The 23521-nt window shown below is 48.6% G+C and overlaps 9 protein-coding genes across 9 annotated transcripts; 4 read left to right on the plus strand and 5 right to left on the minus strand.

Annotated features, from left to right (window-relative positions):
• Positions 1 to 151: 151 nt before the first annotated feature.
• FIESC28_08035 (uncharacterized protein) lies at positions 152 to 1820 on the minus strand (the record flags this gene model as incomplete). Its single annotated transcript, XM_031162174.1, has 2 exons — positions 152 to 582; positions 632 to 1820. The coding sequence occupies 2 exons, from the start codon at positions 1818 to 1820 to the stop codon at positions 152 to 154; spliced, it is 1620 nt and encodes a 539-aa protein (XP_031013797.1).
• A 1188-nt stretch (positions 1821 to 3008) lies between these two features.
• FIESC28_08036 (uncharacterized protein) lies at positions 3009 to 5468 on the minus strand (the record flags this gene model as incomplete). The annotated part of the gene is made up of 5 exons (XM_031162175.1): positions 3009 to 3484; positions 3604 to 3702; positions 3775 to 3806; positions 4256 to 4844; positions 4898 to 5468. 5 exons carry the CDS (start codon positions 5466 to 5468, stop codon positions 3009 to 3011), a joined length of 1767 nt encoding a protein of 588 aa, XP_031013798.1.
• Positions 5469 to 5725: 257 nt separating this feature from the next.
• On the plus strand, positions 5726 to 6449 carry FIESC28_08037 (uncharacterized protein; the record flags this gene model as incomplete). Its single annotated transcript, XM_031162176.1, has 3 exons — positions 5726 to 6041; positions 6089 to 6227; positions 6278 to 6449. 3 exons carry the CDS (start codon positions 5726 to 5728, stop codon positions 6447 to 6449), a joined length of 627 nt encoding a protein of 208 aa, XP_031013799.1.
• Positions 6450 to 6647: 198 nt separating this feature from the next.
• On the minus strand, positions 6648 to 8540 carry FIESC28_08038 (uncharacterized protein; the record flags this gene model as incomplete). The annotated part of the gene is made up of 2 exons (XM_031162177.1): positions 6648 to 8366; positions 8427 to 8540. 2 exons carry the CDS (start codon positions 8538 to 8540, stop codon positions 6648 to 6650), a joined length of 1833 nt encoding a protein of 610 aa, XP_031013800.1.
• A 2232-nt stretch (positions 8541 to 10772) lies between these two features.
• Positions 10773 to 11329, plus strand: FIESC28_08039 (uncharacterized protein; the record flags this gene model as incomplete). The annotated part of the gene is made up of 2 exons (XM_031162178.1): positions 10773 to 10981; positions 11038 to 11329. 2 exons carry the CDS (start codon positions 10773 to 10775, stop codon positions 11327 to 11329), a joined length of 501 nt encoding a protein of 166 aa, XP_031013801.1.
• A 1030-nt stretch (positions 11330 to 12359) lies between these two features.
• On the minus strand, positions 12360 to 13988 carry FIESC28_08040 (uncharacterized protein; the record flags this gene model as incomplete). Its single annotated transcript, XM_031162179.1, has 1 exon — positions 12360 to 13988. The coding sequence occupies one exon, from the start codon at positions 13986 to 13988 to the stop codon at positions 12360 to 12362; it is 1629 nt and encodes a 542-aa protein (XP_031013802.1).
• Positions 13989 to 17493: 3505 nt separating this feature from the next.
• Positions 17494 to 18123, plus strand: FIESC28_08041 (uncharacterized protein; the record flags this gene model as incomplete). Its single annotated transcript, XM_031162180.1, has 1 exon — positions 17494 to 18123. One exon carries the CDS (start codon positions 17494 to 17496, stop codon positions 18121 to 18123), a length of 630 nt encoding a protein of 209 aa, XP_031013803.1.
• Positions 18124 to 18485: 362 nt separating this feature from the next.
• FIESC28_08042 (uncharacterized protein) lies at positions 18486 to 18950 on the minus strand (the record flags this gene model as incomplete). Its single annotated transcript, XM_031162181.1, has 2 exons — positions 18486 to 18841; positions 18917 to 18950. 2 exons carry the CDS (start codon positions 18948 to 18950, stop codon positions 18486 to 18488), a joined length of 390 nt encoding a protein of 129 aa, XP_031013804.1.
• Positions 18951 to 20116: 1166 nt separating this feature from the next.
• FIESC28_08043 (uncharacterized protein) lies at positions 20117 to 20785 on the plus strand (the record flags this gene model as incomplete). Its single annotated transcript, XM_031162182.1, has 4 exons — positions 20117 to 20128; positions 20179 to 20217; positions 20306 to 20380; positions 20441 to 20785. 4 exons carry the CDS (start codon positions 20117 to 20119, stop codon positions 20783 to 20785), a joined length of 471 nt encoding a protein of 156 aa, XP_031013805.1.
• Between the last annotated feature and the right edge of the window lie 2736 nt (positions 20786 to 23521).

Here is a 23521-nt window from a genome sequence, read left to right on the forward strand (position 1 = left end):
AAATATGACTATTATACAGCACAGATATAGAGGGAAATGCTAGGGCAGACAGTCGTTTTCTTGTAGCAATTGCAGATAGTGTCCGTGTATCATCGCCATCTTGACTGTTGCTTCCATCGATTGAAATGAGAGTATTAGCTAGATTAAATCATCATTGTGTGAGCAACTGGCTTATAACACCTTTCTTCGCTTCCAGAATAGCAGCAGCAACCACAAGGAATGCCCACCTGAGAAGAGCACCCTTAGACTTCTTAGATCCGAGGCCGAAGACCAGAGCCAGGAAGTACCCGAAACCCTTGGTCTTGTTGCCGTTACGGTCAAAATTGGGCTTTGGTTGGGCAATAGATTTGAGACGATTCATGTTTGGCCATTGGTACGGCATGTAGCGTACGCGGAACAGGGCATCAGCCCAGTAGGGGACTTCAGCGATGGTACGCTGGTGACTGAAGGCCCTGATAGAGTAGATGCCGTGATAGTTGCCCATTCCAGATTGGCCTACACCTCCCAGTGGAGACTGGGGAATTTGAGAGTGGAAGAAGGCGTCGTTGCATGTGGCACCACCTGAGGTAACATTATCCAGAACTATACTCTGTTAGACATTTTGCCAATAAATAGATGGAATTGCACTTACCCTTCTGGTTTTCAGCCTTGCTTCCAAAGGTGCTGAGTGAAAGTGGTGTTGGGTCAACCGAGTTGGCAATGTCGATAGCCTGGTCAAGGGAATCGATAGCCATGATTGCAAAGATGGGACCGAACGCTTCGTCGACCATCATGCTGTCCTCAACATCATCAACAAGGACCGCTGTTGGCTCCATGAACAAGGTAGACTCATCCATGGATCCTCCAAGAACGATCTTTCCCTTGCTCCCATCTAGCATCTTCTTGAGACGGTTAAATTGGCTTGCGTTGACAATACGGGCGAGATCGGTACTGTTCTTGGCGCCCTTGGGGAAGAAGGTACGCAACTGATTGTTGAGCTCCCCAAGGAATGGAGAGAGGACGCTCCGCTCAACAAGGATGTAGTTGTGTGACATGCAAACCTGGCCTGCGTTCAATGTCTTTTGCCAGAGTAGTCGTCGAGCGGCCAGCTTGAGGTTGGCATTCTTGGTGACAAAGGCCGGGTTCTGGCCACCAAGTTCAAGAAGCACAGGAGTCAAGGTCTCAGCCGCCTTCTTGGCGATGATCTTACCAACAACCTTGCCACCAGTGAAGCAAATCTTGTCAAACTTTTGTTCGAGTAAACGCTGGGTCTCGGACAGAGCACCGTTGACGTAGGTGAAGCACTCGGGGTCAAGAGACTCATCGAAGATCTTCTTGAGCACCATGGCACAGTTTGGAGACGACTCAGATGGCTTGAGAACAACACAGTTACCGCAAGCGATGGCACCAACAACTACAGGAAGAGTGAGCTGGAAGGGAAAGTTGAAGGCTCCGATGTTGAGAATGACACCAAGTGGTTCGAAGCGGGTGCGATGCTTCATGAGACGGAACTGAAGCGGAACATTGGGAACAGGCTCGTCGCGCAGCCAGTTCTCCATGTTGTTGGTCATGTCGATACATTCTTGCTTACACCAATCAATCTCGGCCAGAACAGCCTCGTACTTGCACTTGCCAAGATCCTTGAGGAGAGCATCTTGCATGAGCTCAGTGTTGTCGACGATGGCCCAGTAGAGCTTGCGAATCTGACGGAGACGGAACTCGATTTCTTTGGTGCGTCCAGATCTGAAAGTCTTCCTCACGAGATCAACTTTAGCATCGATCTCATCGAGGGGCGTGTGCTCCAGGGGCCCGATAGTGTAAGATAGAGTGCCGTCAGCCATCTTGATAAGCGATGCGAAACGTGGTTGGTTAGCGAAATGATTAAGTGCTGACGAGTCCGATCTGGATGAATGCGCAAAGCCTTTGATTGGAAGGAAAGGCGATCGCAAGAGTAACGGCCCTTGAGATTAGAGAAAGTTGAATGAGATGAGTCGAGGCGAGATGAGATGGAAGGCGATATTCGTAGCGGATGTATTGCCTGTAACTGTGCCTGTACCTGTCTGCACCTGCCTTAGGTACGGGGCTTTCTCCTGATTAATTGGGTATTTTTAGTTAAGTAGGCCGGTTGCCCCAGAGGAAGGTGATATGGATGTCGGACTAGGTGGGTTCAGAAAGCAGGCTCGACCAATACTTTGTCTTGCTCCTTCACGATATAACAGTCATAGACTGGTAACAAAACACAAGCAAGCAGTTGCTGAAATGTCCCAAATAAATGACAATTAAATTCTGTAAAGGATAAAAATGTCTGGATTGGATCTGGACATTCCTTAAAGGGATACAAATGAGGGGCTACAGTATCAAACCCCGGATCAATTCTATCTCCCCGGTGTCCTCGGCACCCTTGAATCCACGTGTATTCGAATCCTGCCGAGGCACTGTCTCGTTAGGGCCATGAGGTCTGCTTCAAATGGAATAAGAAGCGATGCATATTTTCATGGATGTCACATCGATTGTTGAATGAGGACATTTACGATTTCTCACAAAGGTGATCCGTTGCCAGTAAAGCAAGCTTACCTGTGGCTTATTAGCCTATCTTAACTAGAGCGCGTGAAACAGAAGCCCACATTGCTCACAACTTCAGACATTCGTATAATACATACTCTACTAGGACAGTAGTTGTTGCGCCAATCAGAGCAATATACATTGTCGAAGCAAAAGACATCATGACTTATACTCGAGAAGGTGTCTGGTCTTTTTGCGAACGCTTAGACCGTGTTGAAAGGGTCTGACAGTTAACGTTTTTGGCTGCTGTATTACTTGAAGTGTTGGTAGTCAATTGGTGTCTTGTGTAACGTTGGGGTTACCTGCATATTCCATAGACTATCCTGTAGCTTCTTCTCTAAGGCCCAGTTGATGCATAGTTGTCTTACTAATTCCCTTCCCCCAGGACTCGGCTCTTGAGTGCAGCTACCTGGAACACCTTTTATACTAGAATAGGTACTCTACTACGTAGTAACTTAGACCCAATATCACGACCCTGCACCCATTAAAGTTTCCTTATCAACACCCTTCTTCTCTAGTACCCTTGTAGCCAACTCTTCGACCACATCCTTGACCCCATCCCCCCAAAGAGCCGATACAACCCCAAACTTTGCCCCCAGCTGTACTGCGATTTCACTGCCTTCTTCGATCCCCTGCTCCCACGCTTGTCCCGCGGCCTCCGCGCAATCCGCCTTGCCCGCAACCACAGCCATGGGAGGTGCTGCTTCTTCAAGATGCGAACCCAGCACTTGGAGCCTCATGCGCTGAACCTCCTCCAGGCTCTCTGCTGATGAGCCTTCATATATCAGGATGAGCGCATCTGCTTCGGCTGCTGAGCGACAGGACTCAGGGTCAGAGCTGATGAATGTTGATGGAATGCGCTTCAGATTGATGAGAGTGGGAATGCCCGAGATATTGGCTAGGCGAGAGTCCCCCGATGTTTCGGTAATGGGTTCGTATTCATCTGTAAAAACCTCCTCGCAATACTATAATTCGGGCATGTATGTCAACGATATGCTTTATCGGTGTATTTGAATAGATCCTCCATTCAAAACCCAGGGTAGTTTTCTCATACTAACTCACCCTTCGTATAAAACTCTTCTTCCCAGAAACCGGAGCTCCCAGGACGACGATATTCACCACGTATTCGCTCTTCATTATTCACTGACTTTTCGACTTCAGCTGTGCTCGTGTGAGATAGCAGTATGATCAATGTTTAAACACAAGTTAGAAATAATCGTAAAGTGATCATACGTCTGCTCACGTTGCTCTTGGCAGTCATGATGCTCTTAGTCAGCAGATCCAGCATCATGAAAACATGGACTGAACCTACCAATGTAAGGTTTGATGGACGTGTCTGTTATTTATTGGGATGAGAATTCATAGAGACCAACGTTGATCGATTAGCCAAGTCAATTTACCAAGTCAGAACTCAGCAACTGACCGATTGATGTATATGACGGCACTCAAGTTGTGGCGGAATTGAAGCCAAGTCATGAGAACTCGCTTCATTTTCAACAACGACCTTCCCAAGCCCATGTTCAAGCAATCGCGAATGTACCAAGTTAGCACAGGCATTCGAGTAGGTAGCCTACAGCGGCCCATTTTACGTGTTCTTGTAAATACCATCTTAAACATACATCGTACAATGGGACATGCCCCGCCAAATCTAGCGTATAATACATCTCATCCCACATCACACGTCTCAGAAGAATTTCTTTTTATGTCATTTTACCTCCTCACGCGGTTACCACCTGAACTCTTTGCGGGCGCAACAGTAACGAGCTCCTCAACCTTGGCCTTCTTATTGTCCTCGGTGGACTTTTTCGTCAAGTATTCGTCAATAGCCTGGGTACCATCGATCAATTGGCCGCTCTCGGCCATCTTCACATCCTCAACAGCCAGTCGCGAACGGTGCTCATCGAGCTGCTGTCTACGCTCTGCAGTCATGCGCCACTCCTTGGGAAATTGCGGCTTGGGCTTAGTTACATGATGTCGGGTGTCGAGAGGGATGTCCTCAAAGGTATCCTTGGGGTCCTTGGCCGCGGTGATGAGTTCGTCGATTAGGTTGGAAAGGTAACGCTTGTTTTGTGCTTGATGTTCGAAGCTGTCGCTGCTCATCTTGATGATCTCTGTCTCAGGGTTGTAGCGGGGGCCGGCGAGCTTCTTGAGCTTCTCGGTTTGAACAGGGGTGAGCTTCAGATCGTCGGGAGCGAACTGTACCACCACCTTCTTTTCGGCGGGGTGGAATTCACCCATGTAGGATGTGTATCGCCATCGGAGGACCTGTTGGTCGGATGGAGGCTCGAAAGGCTTGGCGTACTCTGTTAAGACTATTAGTATGTATTCGTATGTTTGAGTCCTTTGCTGAGCTCACTTGAAAGAAGAGGTAGCTCCCAAACAGCCATTCGGGCGTACTTTCGCATCTCTCGGATTTCGTCAAGTTTGCCGTGTGCCATTGATGTGATATCGTCCTCGTCGAATTCCTCAAGTTCCTCGGTGTTGGTCTCGGGATCCTCCTCGTCGAACCAGAATGACTGCTTGTTGGGCTTTTCTCCCTTATCATCCTTCATAATATCCTCCAACGTTGATCGGTCCTCAGACGCCCAGCCAGGGTGGTAGTCTAGCTGATTTTGCAGGTATTGGTCGATGGAGTTGAAGCCGTTCGCTTTGGCCAGCTGATCCAATTGCTTTAATCCTTCCGGAGTAGACGCCTCAGCCAGCGCAGCCTCGAGCTTCTTCAGTTCCACAGGACCAAAATCTTCCTCCTCGACATCGTCCTGGCGCTGATCCTCCTCTCGAGCCCATCTTATTGTCGATGTGGTAAATGCCCGCTGGGCAAGAGACTTTTGTCGGATGATCTGCCGAGACCGGGAAATTTGCTGGATTCGAGGCGCCCTGCGGCAGGCCGCAGCGCATAGCCTTACGGCTGCCGATACTGAAGCCATTGCAAATCGGTCAAGGGGAGCAATGGCTGCGTCGAATTGTCATTCGTTTAGAAAATGGTTTGGCGGCGTTCAAAAATTTGGCTGTAGCACCAAGCACATCTGCGTTGCCGGAGCTCCGATGTTTAACCGCTTCGACCTCTTACACGAATGTCCTACCCTATTGGTAGTACATGTTTAACTTCAACATTGACAACAAACCCCTTTTATCTTTTTAATTTTTTCTTATTACTCTTGTCTCGTGAATTATTTCATCGAGGATGGTCGCTTCCAGCTTACGACGCGTTTGTCTGGTCACAGTTGGTGCTACAGCTGGGTTCAGAGCACTTATCGACTCAGTGCTTTCACCCGAGTTCTGGCAGTATATCGCTTCCCAAGGGTTCACTGAGCTGCATGTCCAGTGCGGACCAGATGCCGTTTCGGCAAGTAAACAACTCGCTCTCTCTAAAGATCAAGTTCCATCGGGCCTCATCATCGATGTTTTTGACGTGAAGAAAAATCTCATGAAAGAGGAGATGATTCTGTGCAAGAGGTTGGAAGGGAAACGAGAGTTAGGACTTGTGATATCTCATGCTGGTATGTAAGACGAACGTTTTTCTGGAATATTCATTCACAAATTCTAGGTACTGGCACAATATTGGATGCTTGGAAAATGGGATTGCCCATAATTGTAGTACCAAACACGCAACTACTGGATGATCACCAAACAGAGATGGCAAAGCATCTCTCCAAGGAGGGGTACGCTATCATGAGCTCTGGGAGGTATGACAATCCAAGACATGTTGATCAGTACATGTTCTTACACGAAATAGCACCGAAGACCTTCAAGGAGCCATACATAAGGTGGAGCTCCTATGGGAAGAGAACAAAACTCGATGGCCCGCCAACAAAATCCTCTCGCAAGAGTCTGACAAACTCCGCCTGTGGGATCTTGCCCCTGTAGAGGTGTCTAGAGAAGAGAATGCCACGATGGTTCACGATTAGTAATTTGGAACCCGCTGAGCGCGCTATCTGCGATCTGATAACGTACGATGTACGGCTCAAGGGGATATGCTTTCACTCTCGATCTGGACGTCATATGCTCTGGAGTCTTGGCGTTGGAATGCGCATCTATGTTGTGTATCTGTTTTCGGTCATCCCTTTGCGATGATCAATTGAGTCTACTTTAGGAAGTCATTTAGTTCAAGGCAGGTTCTGAACGCTCCAGATCTTCACGTTAGCATCTCCTCCCGCACTGGCGACCTTGCCGCCTTCAATCCAGGCCACACCATTAACACCATCTTTGTGAGCATTGGCAGCCTTGATGCGCTTGCCTTGATTCTTCTTCTCCAAGCACCAGACGAAGACGTTGGTGTCGAGACTGCCACTGGCAGCATAAGCGCCCGTGTCGTCCCAGGCAATCGAGGTAACTCGGGCAGTGTGAGCCGACCAGCGGTCTGCCACCAGTTCCCAGCTCCCAACGCTATAGACATAAATCTTTCCAACACTGTTTCCAGCAGCCAGGTGGGAGCCGTCCTTGGAGAACGCAAGCGCCGAGATGGTACCGGTTGGGTTGCTAAGTGCATTCATCTCCTGGAGCTTGCCATCAGAGCCAGCATTGTAAATGCGTACCGAATTCTCATCAGCTCCAACAGCAACGAAAGAACCAGATGCCGCAATGGCTCCGGGAGTGTATTCAAACGACTGCTCGCTAACCAGTTTCTCACCAGAGTAAACGGACACACCCGAGTAGGTTGCGACATAAACAAGTCCATTGGCCGCGCTCACACCCTTGGGTTGAGCTTGTAGCTTGATGGAAGAACCTAGGAAGGTCTTGGCCGACTCGTCAACGATTCGGAGATTATCGTCCCAGCCCGCACTGAAAGCCTTGCCATCGGCAGTGGTGAACTGAGCCACCTGATTTGTGTGTGCCTGACCATCGACAACCGAAGCAATGCCGGTTTTGACATCCCAGTGGCACACTCGGCCATCGAAGCTGCCAGACCAGAGGTCAGCGCCCTTACCGTTTGATGCAGTTGATAGGGCGGTAATGCCTCTGTTGTGACCGTAGACAACGCGGACAGGCTCCTCCTTGCCCTCGGTCAAGTATGTGAGGTGACCATCCAGGCTAAGGCTAATGATAAGGCCGTCGCTACGACCAGGAACGAAAATGACACCGACTTGCTGATCACCAACACTAGCATCCGATCCGAACTTCCAGGTCTGGATAACGCTGCCGGCATCGACATCCCAGAGCTTGACAGTTTGGTCAGCACTGGCCGTGACGAACTTCTTACCATCTTGCGACCACGATACAGCAAAGATACTTCCGGTGTGCTCGCCTTGCCCAATATCCTTGGTAGGTTCACCAGTCTTTCCATCGTAAAGCTGTATTCTCTTGTCGGCGCCAACAGTAACTAGTGTGTTTCCATCAGGGGAGTAAGCAGCACCTAGAACAAAGCCAGTGTGCTGAGCGCTTTTGTTGTTAAACTTATAGGGAGCTCCATGGTAAAAGACCATGTTGCCATCATCGCCAACGGTAGCAGCCCGGAAAGGACGCTGAGGCTTCATGGCAACAGCATTGACTGACTTGGAGTGGCCAATGATCTCGCCAACAGAGTTTCCGCTGTCAGCCGTAATGCAGCGGCCGAACTGCTCGCGACCATCGCCTACAGCAATAACACGCTGCGACTCGCCGTCCCAGGCGATGTCGTTTAGACGGCCAGAAATGATACCATACTCTCCTCTTGTGCTTTCGATAGACTCGGGCTCCCATACCTTGAGCATTCCGCTCGAGTCACCACTGGCGACCTTGAAGCCATTGGGCGCGAAGCGCGCAACAGTCGTAGGAGCGGTGTGGCCGGTGTATTCCTTTGCGTCGGAGGGATTATCGATGGAGCGAACAAAGATTGATTTTCCACACTGCGTGGGTCAGCGATCCCGTTTGTATCAGATACGATGCTCACAGAAGCTGCGTCATACAGGATAAGCTATTCGTTGACCCTTGGAGTCGGCCGAGATTTGAGTTGGTTGACCACGGTTTGTAACTGGGACTGCCGCTAGGACACGATCGAGAGAGATGGAGGGAGAAGCCATGGTGGCGATAGGAGGATATGTTTGCTGGAGAAAGATATGTAGATTCAAAAAGACCAGTTCAAGAGCCTGGGATTTGGGCCTGAACTTGGAAGTCGAGATGTCGTCAGCTTCTGATAGGAGGTGTTGTTGTGAAACGTGGGGGATGCGATTCTTGGATGGAGGGGCGTAGAGGGGTACTGCGCTTGTTAGGTATTAAGCTGGTGTGGGGCAATGGCGTAGGTTAGTAGGTAGACAGCTTAAAGCTGCCCGTTGCACTGTTAGCAGTTTCATAGGTAGTATTTATAGCTTCCATTCATATGAATGAAACGGCTCTTGGTATTGGGTAGAATAGATAGCTTCCAAAATGTATCTGCCGGATATCTCTGCCTGATTTAATACCACTGCCTGTCTAGTGGCTGATGTTTATCGCAACAACACCATAGAAGTCATCTATAGCTGAACCACATTTCCCAAATTCCAGAAAGGATGAGGCTAGGAGGTCGACAGCTATCATATGTGGGAGATGCTTTTCCTCAACATGGCTTTCTGAGTCAGGGTCGTACAAAGATGGCAAAGTCAATGGCTGAGCCAATACAGATGTAAAGTAAGTGAGTCGAGAAGATAACGTGTACTGCTAGATGAAGCACCTGCTGTACTTTATTTGGATACGATTGTGTGCGTGTGATCCGTCACGTTGTTGTTATGATGACCTGTTCGTAGGCCTCCATCTTTTCCCCAACATGAAGAATAACAGATGGATCGCAGGGAATACGAGACTGCTGAGGGATCTCACGTAGGTAGCAGTCAATGCACGACATGTTTGTTCCAACACTGACTGCATCAAGTATTGCTGGTCATTCTTCATGGCCGCCCAGGCCAGTGGGTCAGGCCACTACAGTACAATCAATACATAGATGCCGGAGCAAAGCCCCGACCTCAAGTTTACGTCTATCCACTGGCTCCATCATGATACGCATGCCAGTTTGGGTATCTAGGCGAGGTGAGTTGTTGAGTTGAACGGAGTTGGTTAGGGACTTTTGGCGGCGTCTCCAGGTATGTATCCGTACAGGAGTATCTGTCCACACACCGATGGATCTGGCTGGGCAACCGAGCGCACGGTACAGCACGAGAAGGGACAAGAAAGACGATGATCAGGACATGGCGTATCCATACGATCAATGTTACAGTTACATACACCTTGAAGTATGGCACTCTGACCACTGATGGCTCACTGCATAATATTTATAGCACGACAAAGCAAGACAGCTGAGGTAAAGATACAAATGGATGTCACATATCACAAGAACTGCGCACTGCTATCGCGGTTCAGCCTCCTCGTTCCCCCTAATGGAGCACCAGAGGACCAGACCACCTACCTCTAGACTAGAGCGCACTAGCCGGCCACCATCTTCTCCATGCAGGGACGTCTGTCAGGGATTAACAACTGCTAAAGCTTCCCGTTGGAGGATCACAAGAGAACGACACAGGGACATGGGTCACTTAATCTCCACTTGCTGACGGGACCATCGTCAACAGAATGCACGTCGTGTCTTTGCAGGCTGGTCTCATCTTTCCAACTGGCGGTCGATAGAATCTTGTCTTATCTGTATTGCAGATGGAGATGAAATGGAACACCGTGGATGCATATGCCAAGTAAGTACCTAGGCAAGTATTGAGAGTAGATATGGGAGAATGTTTTCCCTGAGCACAGGTAGGAGTAAATAATAAACAAACCAAAACAGGCCAAAACAAAATAAACAAACACGATCGACACAGACACAGCACAAAAGGCGCCAGAGCTCAAGCCACAAACCACAAACCACTAACCACTAACCAACGGCAACTCGCATGTCCTCCTTTTGCCCTCGGGACTCAAAAGACTCAACTTTTCAAGACAAGAACGGTCAGTCAACCCCTGCAATTATTGTACATGTCTAGTACTGTACTTGTCATGGGCCCTAGTCGCAATGGCTGGTCTGGTAATGGTTGGGGGTGGGACGGCAGACCAGACCAGACCTGGAGCAAAAAAAAGGCACGATGTTAAAACTAGGCCCTGTTGCTAATATCCCCCGTACTCTCGCCTGTATGATTAAAAAACGCCTCCTCCTCCTCAATCTATATATCAGCTTGGTTCCTCCCTTCCTCTTTTACAGTGTCTCTATCCGTACTTCAGTCTCCGTTTCTTCCATCTTACCACTACTATCCTCCTAACCTAACCCTCAATCCTCTCAATTCACTTACACAACCGCCATCATGAAGTTCTTCTGGTCGCTCGCCCTCTTTGCCGCTGCTGCTGCTGCTCAGTCCACTACCGACTCAGGTGCTGTTGCCCCCTCCGCCTCTGGCGAGTGTGACGCCGATTACATCGTCAAGCGATGCCTCGAGACCGAGAACGCCAAGGTTGAGGACTGCAAGGCCAATGACTGGGACTGCCTTTGCCCTGCTTATGAGGCTGTTGCTACGTGAGTTTAATTCAAGTCAATATATAATATATGACTCTTGTCTAACGTCGTTGTAGCTGCTTCAACAACTGTCCCGATGACCCTCGCGCCAGCTCTGCCAAGACTCAGGTTCAAATCAACTGCCAGAACCAGTCTCTCTACGGAACTGCCACCAAGGCCACAAAGACCAACTCTGCCACAGCTACTGCCTCGGACGCCTCCGCTACTGAGTCCGATGATGCTGAGGAGACCGGCACAGCGACTGAGTCTGCCGCCGCCGCTGAGAACACCAACAACGCTGCTGACAAGGCTCGCAACACTGCTGGTGTCCTCCTCGCCGTCGCTGGTGTTGTTGCTGCTATCCTATAAAGTCGAGTTGCAAAAAAAGGGGTCACGATAAACATTTGGACGGATTATGTATGGAATTGATATGAATATTATGGTAAAAGTTATGCATCGACGGAATATTAAACGATTAATCTTTTAATTCATTAATTAATAAACTATGGACCAAACTTCGGTCCAGTTTACCTTTATTAAGCATCGCGCCCATTCATGCAAGTCGTGTTCACGTAGTTTACCTAGCCCATCCGAAGATGTACAGTGATTTGCTGCTCCAAGTTTTGGACTACCTAATGGAGCGATTGTGCTTCGACCCTGCAACTTTAATTAAGACTAGGTAATCAAATGGAAGCTAACAATATTATGTACATACCCCAAACTGGGCGGCGCCACTGGCGATCTTCCTAACTGTACTTGCTTGCGGAGACACAGAGTAGACAAATCACATGTACCATACTGCAAACTTCAATACAGTACTCGGCCAGTCAGGAGGAGATGCAGACAAATCTAGATATTCACGAACAAGGGAGGGATATAATATACTAGGGTGTATTGTCAACTTTTCTTCTTTGCTTACTCTATACCAACAGCAACAGATGGGCGAGCAGCTCCAAGTCTGCCTGATATAATGGCAATGGTGTAGGATAACCCTTCTCCAGGACTTATCGCCCAACAAAGCAATAGCGGAACAAGAATGTTTAACAACACCGAACCAGGCATGTTCCCAGTTCAAATACGCTGTCCTAAAGCGCCCAAAAAGATATACGTGCTTGTCTATGTAACACAAAACAGCATAAAAACAATGTTTCCCAAACTTTGTAATCCACCAAGACGCCCCCAATACCCCATGTTTTTCGTATGTAAGAGGCTGTGACCATGCAGCCGTCGTGTCTTAATCGTGGCCTGTTCCCAGGCAGTATTCATAAAAAGTTGACTAAAAGTGATAATGGTGAAAAGTGAAATTTCAAGAAGAAAGAGAAATCCAACAGTTTATGGCTATGAGAACCCATCCAGATCGGATGACTGGCACACGTAAGAATGGAAAGCCTCAAACAATTTAGACCTTGCGTGGTCGTCGTTCTCTGGCATTATTCTTGACGGGTGTCATCAAAGTAATATGCTTGGGATCATCCTTACGGAGCCTCACAGCACCCGATACACCACTTGATTCTCGACGCAGGGAACGTGGATCTTGATCGTCGTCTAGTGTTATCTCTGCCACGTCTGATACTGACTCGGTGTCGAGGGCATCACTGGCGCCAGATACCGAGGAGCCATCATCCGTGTCGTCGTACTCTCCGTCGTCACTAACCAGAGAGGGTGCATTATTGCTGATCATTGTGTTGGGACTCATGTCAGCATCCTCCATGTCCAGGTCTTCGTCCGAGAGCACGGCAGTGGTGCCATGTGGCTTGGAGCTTGAAGGAGTCTTGAAAGCAACAGCAGGAGGAGCACGCCCCTTGCTACTGGCTGAGCGGGTTGTGTCCACAACGGAAGTAGAATTAGTGGCCTTTGCAGGCACGCGCATAACAACAGGCGTTCGCACAACGGGAGAGCCCTTTATGTCGTTGACCTCGGAGGGTGTTTCAACAAGTTCGGACTCTTCTCCAGAAGTCATGTCTTCCATAGGCGTCTTTGTTGTAGCATCCGCAACAAGTTCATGCAGATTTCCGTCGAACTTCCGACTTTGCAGCAGACGTGATAGATGGGGTACGCCCGGGGTTTCGTCCGCCGAGGCAGCCTTCCGAGCTTCACGCTGTTGGGATTTGTCGGGTAGTGAAGGGATGTGTGTTACACCAGGCAGCTTGCCTTCGTGATACAGCTTCAAAGAATCAGAGATTCTCGATCTCAGAGCAACATATGCCTGTTGCTCCGTGATATCAGGACGGGCAAACGGATGCACGAACGCAGCAGAAGGGATTGGTGCGGAAGGCGCAGCAACCTTCTCTTCACCAACGGCCGCCCCTGCATCAGCAACCTCGATAGGGTGACCGCTATGCACTGCTGCTTCTTCATGACTCTTGAAGTCACGCTTATGAGCGATCCGGCAGTGGTTGATGAATCCTTGGGTACTTGAGAAGTTTTCACGATGGCAATCAATACAAACCAGCTTGACTGTCTGCCCATCAGCACGCTTCAATATACATGGACCAGCCTTGTCTTTCGGTTGAGGGTAACCGCTGGACAGGGAATGTAGTTTCTGGCTGCCAGCTCCACGAGCCGAACGACCTTTGAGTGCGGTGACAGGTTCAGCAAAGCTGTTTCTTGTCGTTCGTCCCTCGTTTTGAGAAGCCCTTGCGCGCGAAGCCTCTGGAGTAAATTGCCACTCAGGTTGTTGTCCATCGAAAGAAGGGTCAGGAATGAGCCACTTGGCATAATGTCTTGCATAGGGACCGTCAACAACACCGAACGGAGGCGCCCATCTAGGTATAGACTCTCCTGGACGTGACTGCACAGCCGGACCCTTACCAGCACTGACATTCATCATCTGTTCAGGAGTTGGACAATTCACAGGATAAGGAATGAGGTGACACCGTCGTAACTGCTCCAGGGCAACCTGGCATTTAGCGAGTTCCTGGTTAATGAGCCGGAGCTCATCATGCTTTAGCAATATCTCGAGACCAAACTGATGGCGAATCTCATCACGAGCACTCTCCATGCCAGGGATCGTAGAGTTTCCTTGCATCGTTACGTCGGATACTTCAAGAGTGTCGGCGACAGAATGCTGGTCAGGTTTTATGCGCTTAGCCGGCGCATTTACATTCGAAGACTCATCAGAGTCGTCGGTGCTCAGTCGCCTCCGCTTGGGAGGCTGTGTGGTAGGCGACGCTATTGTCGTGTTTGGCGACGGGCGTGGCTGCAATGGCTTTACTAATTCTGAGATCGGTTGTGGCGCCTGCGGCGTCTTGTCGCTTCCCCTTGATTCAGATGAGAAGAATCGAAACATGAGGAGTTCTTGACTGGATGTCAAGAAACACAACGTTTTACGACAAAGAGCCGTGATCAGCGTTTAAAGCAATGCGACAGGCAGAAATGCACCGTTGCAGATGCAGGTAGGTGCGAAGCTTGGTGCGAATTTGTTGAGCTGATTGTGGCGCAAGCGTGGCTGACGTAATCGAAAGTCGGACAATCGGAATTTGGCGCAAAGGGGGTGATGATGTGGCCCCTCAAAACAGGCCAGAACCGGAGAGGAGATCGGGTCAGCCAGCGACGGCAGCGACCAGGGGCTCAAAGCGACAAAAAAAGAGCCTGAGAAGAGAGGAAAGTAATCGAGCACTAGCGAAAGCCTCGATTTGTTGCTTCTGAGAAAAGGGTAACAAAGAGATGTCTCTTTGAGTGTCAGAATATGTATGAGGGAGGGAGATTGGGATGAGATGAACGGAGAGAGCGTGTAAGAGGCAAGATTAGGTTGTGGTGGTGAGGCAGCAATAGAAAAGGCAGGAACACGGGGGTACAGGCAAAGGAAGGTGCGAAAGGGAAATCAATAACGGGGGAAGAGGGAGAGTGGAATGGAAGGGAAGTGGAATTGTTGTTGCGGGAGTCTGACGCCGCGTCCAGGGAAAATGGGGATAAAGTCAAAACCTCAGGACAGGCAGGGCAGGAAAGAAGGGGGAAGCAGGTGGCACTTGCGTGATGAGATGAGACCTCAGGATTTGGGCTGGTTGATTCGGTCGACTTTCAGTCAGTGCAGCAGAACGCAGCGCAAAGCAAAGCAACCTACGGATACCTACGCAGTAACAGCGAGGGTGACGACTGGACGCTTGGGTCTCGTCTTGTTTTGGTGGTGCTTGTGTGCTGGGTTTCCTCCCTGATTGACTGAGAGATCGACGAAGGACGTCTTCTGATTGAATGAAAGGTAGGATGTCTACCCACAAAACGCAGACTTGAGGCGAAGCCTGTTGGGAGCCGTCGAGTAGGCTAAACAAGCCCGAACCTAGGGGGACCTGGGGGGACCAGCGGTCCATTGGCAGGTTGTTGGTGGGCGCCCCGGGGCGATATTGGTTTTTGGGTGAGTGGAACAGTGGACAGCCAAGCAGCAGGGGCAGCCCTGAACGAGAACGCTAGGTAAAAGGAGCTATCCACTAAACGAGCCACACCACCACTCCGTCGCTCTGGAGCAGGGCAACAGTCGTAAACACCATCATTCCCCAAGCATTGTACATTGATGCGAGTATTGAATATCTACATCTGGCCAAAGTCTGCAGACATTCGTAGATAACTACAGAGTACCTATCCATAGGGTATGCCTAGATGCTCTATATTCAAGGTTTTGGCTGGAATCTTCACACCGCGATCATTGTTTGTTTACTGCTTCAGACGTGTTTCGCAGGTAGGCTGTCAACTTACAGCTATCTAGGTTACCTCCACTTAGACCAAGATTAATGCCCCGGTCTCGCTTCCCTGCTTGGTTACGAGACGATAACAAACGAGTCCTAGATCGAATAAGCTCGACGATAGGACAGGAAGAGATCCGTAGAGTTGATGGATCCATGTTATCGGTGACTCTCTAAGGTTCTTTATTTTGCTTATTACAGAACTGTCATGTATCAAGATTCGACGCTGAACAAGAATAGGTACCGTGGAACGAGAGTCAGTGCATGCCGGGGACGGCTATCACCGCCATCCCTTTTGGTAAATGATATTCACTCATCAACACTTTTGGATGACAGTCCCAGATTCAGCGATTCAAAACAAAGCATCTTTGACTTTAGACAGTGACTCGAAAGTATAATGGAATAGGTTGTGCGGGTCCCTAATACAATACAGTGCAACCCATTCCATCACTTCTTCTTGGTATTTAAGCCATCTCGTTGTATTGCCTGCTCTGAAAACATTACCAAGAATGCCTGTTCTTGTGGCCTTATTGCTTTACCGTGCCTACCTACCTACCTATACAGCTTTCGCTTGTATGTCTCGCACTTTTGTCTTTCTGTCACATGTTGTTGCTTCCCAGCAGGCAATCATTCCTGCACTCGGCTTCGGGACGAGACTTGGGTGTCTGACAGTGCAACCATTTACGAGACACGTTTGGTTAGAGCAAGACATATTGGTGTGTAGGACATGATGGCCAGCCTTGATGGGGCTCCCTTTCTAAGTTCCTGCAGCCACTTCCATCCAGCTCGCTTATTCTCCACTTGGCTTGGGAGCCAGACTGGATTTGTTAATGCGATGCCAGCACCTTAACCTGCGACAGCATGCGACTCAATCCAAGGTCTTTTAACGTCGTTATTTGCGGTAGTGTAAGGAGCCCTGGGCCCAAGCTCCTTGGTTTTCAGCTGTGAGGGTTGATGAAGCTGAGCGAGAGGCACCCAGGCACAGTAGTATGGGAAGAGCCCACCAGGAAACTTTAGTAAGCGGCATGGTGATTCTCTTCGAGTTTCTACATGCTACGGAACCACTCCCCGCCCCACTGACAACATCACAATCGTCATCCATGACATCGCCAGATGGCATGCTCGTGGAGTCTCAAGATTTAGATTTTACATAGGCCTCAGAAGAAACCAATAAGGCAACGAGAAGAGGCGAGAGGAGCCAGGCATATGTCAGCTTGAAGCTAAAGAGGCAGGAGAGAGCCTACAAAGAGTTGATGATTCGATAACCTTAACTATTTCAGACCTTAAAGGCATGACTTATTCTATGGCGCAAATCTCTCAGCCACACTTACCAGGTACTAATTTCTAAGAGCTCTTTCACGTGACCATCAACCACGTGCGTTTGAGGTGAGGCTTAAGTTGTAATGCAGAGATCTACCTATTGGTAACTTCAGTTCAAAACTGGACTGGTATTGGATAACTGTCTCCTGCAAGAATCCAATGAATGCTCTTAAGTCCAAAGCTCGATCAAAGTTAACTACATTCATATAACGTGATGTAAGATTGAGAAGCATGCGGGTCTATACTAGCCCTGTCTGCTCATTCGATTTATTTCTAAATAATGTAACGAACTCGTCTACAACGTCTTGATACCTTAGGAATGGATTTGGACATTCAGAATGATCTCTCCCGCGTCTATTAGAATCTACGTTGGTACCTACCAGTCAATAGAAATCTCAGACAGGTAGCGCCGCCTAGGCGCCTAAACGAAGTACTACTGCATGCTCACGCCCCGCCAAACTCCAACAGCCCCAGAACCACACTTTTCTGCCTGTCACATCAACATTAACATCATCCTTTCAACATTGGCGCGCAATGATGTCTGCGACAAATCTGGAACAGGGCTCCGGAAAGAGAAAACCTGACACGAGCCTGTCGAGCGATGCGCAACCAATAAAACGATCCCGAAGCCACGAAGTTCCGACTCAAGCATTTGCGCTTGCAGCTCCTCACGAATCCATCATTGCCGAGCTCAAACCCAGATACGATGTCCTTCCTGCTTCGGTTATATCATCAACACAAATCAAGAAGCGTATTACATATGTTGCCAATCACTTACTAGCCCAGGGCGACCGTCCACTAGTAGCTTTGCTATATGCACGCACAGATGATGTTTGCAAACTCATCACAGTGGTGGAAAAATGCAAACGTGTTTTGAGCGAGGAGGGAAAACCGTACTATCAGTACAACCAGCTTTTCGACCAACCAGAAAAGCCGAGGCGGAAGGACATTGTTGAGGAGACAATACTTGAGGACGGCGCAATGAACAATGGCGACGATTCTGACAGCGACGAATTTGAAGTCATGCACAGCCGATTCGAAGACGCCGTGTTGCCTCGCCCTTCTCCTCGGACCATTAAGTCAATGAGGGTTTTCCTCTCGATCACGCCCATACCGGAACTGAAGTTGAAGAACAGTGTCACAGTTCAATCAGGGTCAACAAACTAAATTTGGTTAAACCCACGAGTATGCTTTGAGTTCCATACTCGATACTCGCGGATGGATGATTCGGCGTTTTGGAGCAGCAATTATCATGGTTATGGAAAACTCATCTAGCACATCATTCAAGATACCCGGCGCAAGGAATAAAACCATCCTGCTTTCGCTTATGCCTATTTAAACCAAAAATACTGCATGGAGAAAATATACAGAAAAAGAAAACCCGGCTCGAACGCCAACGGCCCAATACACCTTTGTATTCATCCACCCACTTGTTTTGATCTCGTCGCTTCGTTCACCCCATTCGCACGCTGCTTCGTGTAACACCCAGTTGCTGCATCTGTAACCTTTGTTGTTGCCAAGCTAGTTGACTAGTTAGAGTGGTTCTTGGACTTGTCGGTAATTCGGAGGACGAAGTTGACAATGACGGCCAAGAGAAGGATGATGGCCAGAACAGTAGGGCCGAAACGGTCGTCGAAACCGGCCTGTCCCTTCATTCGTATAGACTTGGCTCGCCAGTGGTAGGTTATGAGTGCGTAGACCATGGTACACATAGCGACGCCGGTGAAGAGAAACGCCGAGATAAAGGCGACTCTGTCACCGAAGTTGAGCATACCAATGGCAAGGGCGCCCAGGATGACGGTGAAGTTGAGCCATGACAGGAAAGTTCGTTCGTTGGCGAAGAAGACCTTGGGCTCAACACGAGTTGGCAGGGCGATGCGCTTACCTAGATTTTACGTTAGAATACACAGTTTGTTGACAAATTAACGGCATAGATTGATGGTGTCTTGTGGTGACGTACCCGGGGTGGTCTGGAGAAGTGGTTGAGAAGACATTATGAAGTCGGTTGTTGTTGGTAGTATTTGATAGCTGGAGTAGCAAGTGATTGAAGAAACAAATGAGATTCTGCCGATTGTACGGTTATACTGCTACTAGAAGTTGAATTAACCGATCAATCGATAATGAGAAACTGACGCAATTGGCGAATGAGCGTTTCACTTGGCAAGAAAATATTGGAAGAAAAAGGTTGAAGTGAAGTCGTCTATTATGTAGGTACGATAATAGCGACGGGAGGAGCAGATGCGACAGCCCCACTTCTCGGTCTGTTTCTGCAAGCTTGATCCTGCTTGAGAAGGCACGTGGTTCATTGGTTGGATAAAACGGCAGCACGCATCTTCCCTGTCCAGGTTGCGAGAACAGCTGCAGGTACAGGTCTACTAATATTCCTTCTCACGACCCAATATAATAGAAATTTGAATGTCGATTATCTTCGTGTTTTTCATATTTTCTGAATATAAATCTCGCACTAGAACTTATGGCAAGCAGCAATTAGACTGTGATCTTGATCCATGACACTAGAAGTGCTGTTGAGACATCAGTGCGCGTCTCCATGACGTCCAATTGGAAGATGGAGGAGCCATGCCATTGATACCTGACCTGAAACTACCAGCGTATCTAATTGTTCAAAGAAGTTGAGAAGAGATAGGTGCTTCATGCAGCTTCATCTTCATCATGGCAAAAGCTTCAAAACAGCTCCAAAGACGACTTGAATTTCAACGAATCGGATCCGACCAATGGAAGCTCGTTGTCTGTCGGATCACGTGCGTAGCTCTATCGCAATTCACCTACGCCGAAAGAGGAAGGACTTCCTGGGTTGGTAGATCAAAACAAAGACCAGCAAGACAATATTATTTGTTTATCATGTGAGACTATATGCATTTAAGTGCGTTGCCAGACGCATGATGTTGAAGAAATTAGAGTTGATGCCGAAGAAATACAACATGGGTTGTGCAAGAAGATTTTGCCTATCAATCAAAGGCAAAGCAAGCATGTAGATAACAAAGTGACCGCTGGGCTGTGACGCTTGTTTGTTTGCTGACCGACCATTTTCTTCTACTTGTATCCGTACCTGGACTATCCATCTGATCCTCCACCACGCCATCCACCAACCCCGGTTTCTAAACTCTGATCACTCAACTACATACTCACGTCTACTTTCAAAATGGCAACTCCTGTACGTGCAGCAACCGTTGAACCGCCATATGAAAGCTAATCTTTTCCCAGCCTATTCCCGCCAACCGTCTCAAGCAGATCGCCACCGATGTATGCTACTCCCCAGGTCGTTGCTTACCGCCGACGTCAAAAACGACCGTATTTTCCAACGCGCCCGTACTGATATCAACGACTGTAGGCTTGTAACAGCGCCATCGGCAGTGCTGATTTTTACGACCATGCTAAGACCGAGCAATGGAACTCAACAATCATTGTAGGCTGAAAAGAAACCGCTGCGACAAGCTCTTATCTCGGATACTAACCGTGCATGTAGAGCTCCGTACTGAAGGCTGTCATCTCCGAGTCGACCCCTGAAGGTGCCTCTGCTCCTTCGTTCAAGTTCGCCTGCAACAGCACCATCGTGCAGCACCTTGTCCCTACTTCCGCCCTGAACAAGCCCCGTGGCGGCACCGAGACCCAAGCTCAGGAGCCTCACATCTCCACCAGCTCCGAAGCTACTGCCACCGACGGCAAGCCTCACGTTGGCCGACGAGGAATGCACAGCGCTACCGGTGCCTACTGGGACGAGAAGAAGGACGGCATGTGGACCTTCAAGTACGACGGCGGCGAGGGCAAGGGTCTTGACGTTGTCGTCATGCTCATCTGGGTTGCCATTTGAGCTGCAAGCAACAAGATAAGCAGCCAGGGGCGTTCTCCCTGCTCTGGACCGACTTTGCTTACTGCCGACGTGCGTGACACCCTGTTTCAGCTATGGCGTTGAGGAACTTGGGAAGCGTGACATTAGGACTACGAAGGGTACGATCGAGCTTCCGGTTAAGCTATCTGCCGACGACTTTGGTGTTCTTGCAGACCTCGTATGTACAAAATGCACTGGAATTGATAATATTCAAATGATAGGCGGCTGAGGCTAGCCACAATTATTCTGTTCATGGTATCGTTCAGCTTTCATTCCAATGTCTAGGCCGAAGTAACATATGGATCCTTGGAAAGACTTGGAGCTTATGTTAGAACCCTTTGAGTTTATCCTCTCCACGGGCTTTGTGAAGCAAAACGAATGAACGACGAGATGCTTTCCATTAACCTGTGGTGAGGCTGTTAGAGACGTATAATATGTGTCAAAAGAACCTTTGCCTACTTTACATACGGAGCACTGGGTCTCTGCATTGTTGAGTAAGCGAAAGTGAATGCTATTAGTCACATGCGTCCCTGTTTGTAGTTCAGCTGTACACCTGAAGTGGTAAGCGTGAGTTGACCAGATGTAAGTCGTTCGTATGTATCTCTATCGATCGACCAGATAAACTGTGACTGCCGGTGTACCTTACCTGGGCCATCGTGGATACCATATTAGTTGCACTGAATGTTCGGTTACAGCCGATTCTCGGGAAGCATGTGTTTCGCAAAGCGCCTCTATAAGATGAATAACAGCTATCCGTACCTACTGTTGACTTGATAGCAAGACAACGAATCATGCCAAAGCATGTCGAAACACCTATGCAGGCATCATCTGTCATGATCTGATGTCAGAGTTGGGGTCATAGTCGATTGATATTAGCCACTATTGCAGCGTGGCCTCCATTACTATCTACATCATCTAAAGGTTGGACAGAGAACAGGATCTGATAGTTGGCAAATGCTGCCGTTGATCGTTCTATATGCAGGTATCAGGAACCGATAAATCGCATGATACTCTTGACGCGTTTCGAAGTAGATAGCTAAAGCCAAATCATACGCGTTCCATTAGAAACAAGATGCAGATAATGTTATATACTAAGCTACTGGAGAGTAACAGTGTAGACATGCCACTCTTTCAACGTTGAAAAGCATTTTCGATTGTGCAATTCAAGAATTAGGTATGATGGTGGGTTGGGGAAGTACAACACAACTTTCTGGGTTCATCTTGTCCTTCTCAAGTACCTAGGTGCAAGTCCTGGTATCATCAAGCAGGTACTTTGTCTGTCATTCTACGAGGGGCACTTGCCTTAGTACCTAACTACTATGTATGTGCCTGCCTCGAGCAGGAATCAGAAGATCTTGCACACGTGATAGCTCTTATCATGATATGAAGAATTAAACGCGGGTTCCTCAGCAATATCATGACGCCGGCGAGTACCCGTCAGATCATACCCGTCTGGTGTGTGGCATTCGATTTTATCCGTGCAGCCGCAACACCACTGAGACTATCAACGATCCACGCATGCATACCAACTGCACTGAGGCAACCTACTTACAGTACATTGCCAACGGGTTCAATGAATCGCCGATAAATTGATCAAGCTTTCTGGAATGCTTCTACCACATTCATGTCCATAAGAAGCATCACAGACACCTTCTCTCTTTAGATTCTGTTCGACGCGGCAATGAGAATGTTGCAACTGACACTTTAGGTTGAAAGCAAATGTCATATCGACAACTGCTTGTCTCCCTCAGTACACCACCTGGCTGCAAGTACACGTGGGTGGGGGGTTCTGTTACATCAGAACCGGATTACAACCTCAGCAACGCACGATCACGACTTGTATCATTTAACCAATTGCGCCGCATTGGACGACAGACGAAGAGAAACCGCTCTTCTGTATTTATGGACGAAAATGAACATGCAACCACCATCAATCCACTGCCATGAGGTCGGAGGACCCGAAGACTGTACCAACTAGCGGCAGTGTTTTAATCAAAGGTACTACAGAAGGTTGGTTAGTTGGTTGAACCACATATTTACTCATTGAAATTATTCTATTCTTTACTGTACTCTTGATTCGAGCCGAGACTCCAGATCTTGAGGACGCTTGCTGTCATACAGAACAGTCTCGACACGCTGGTCCAGACATTGAACGACCCTGAATGACGATCGGTTCCGCTCCGCAATCAGCGGCGGGTCTCTTTATGCGCTTGAATTGAGGGGACTGACGGGGTTTCTGTTAGTTAGTACCCATAATGACGTCGAGACTGGGGTCAACAACGCTTTCTTGAACGGCTTCGACATGGACGTTCCGAAGGGAAGACGCAGACGCAACACTTGGGAGAACGTTGCACAGTTACTGCAAGATTAGTTGTCAGTCAGTCTATCACACCAACACAATAAAGCCTCTTCGGATTCTTCGCGAAGCTTGGAACATCTGAAGAAAGGTGCCTGTCAGGCTGGATTCGGATATGATTTTCCCCCACATGACACACTCTGCGACATCACAATCGTCTGGGGAAAGGCTTTTCTCGCTTCTTCCCGTCGTACGATGACAAGCTGAGGACTGATACTGTGTTGGACTGGAATGAACTGTACTGTACTGTACACTTCCATGTGTTCAGACGGGTCTTGGGCCTGCATGCAACTGGCGTTTGATCACCAGGCCCAATTGCTGAACATGGATACGCCCCGGGTTGGTTTTTTTTTTTTTTTTTT

The sequence above is a fragment of the Fusarium coffeatum genome (genome assembly GCF_003316985.1).
Source record: "Fusarium coffeatum strain FIESC_28 chromosome Unknown BRIP53273_contig_180, whole genome shotgun sequence".
Classification (NCBI taxonomy): domain Eukaryota; kingdom Fungi; phylum Ascomycota; class Sordariomycetes; order Hypocreales; family Nectriaceae; genus Fusarium; species Fusarium coffeatum.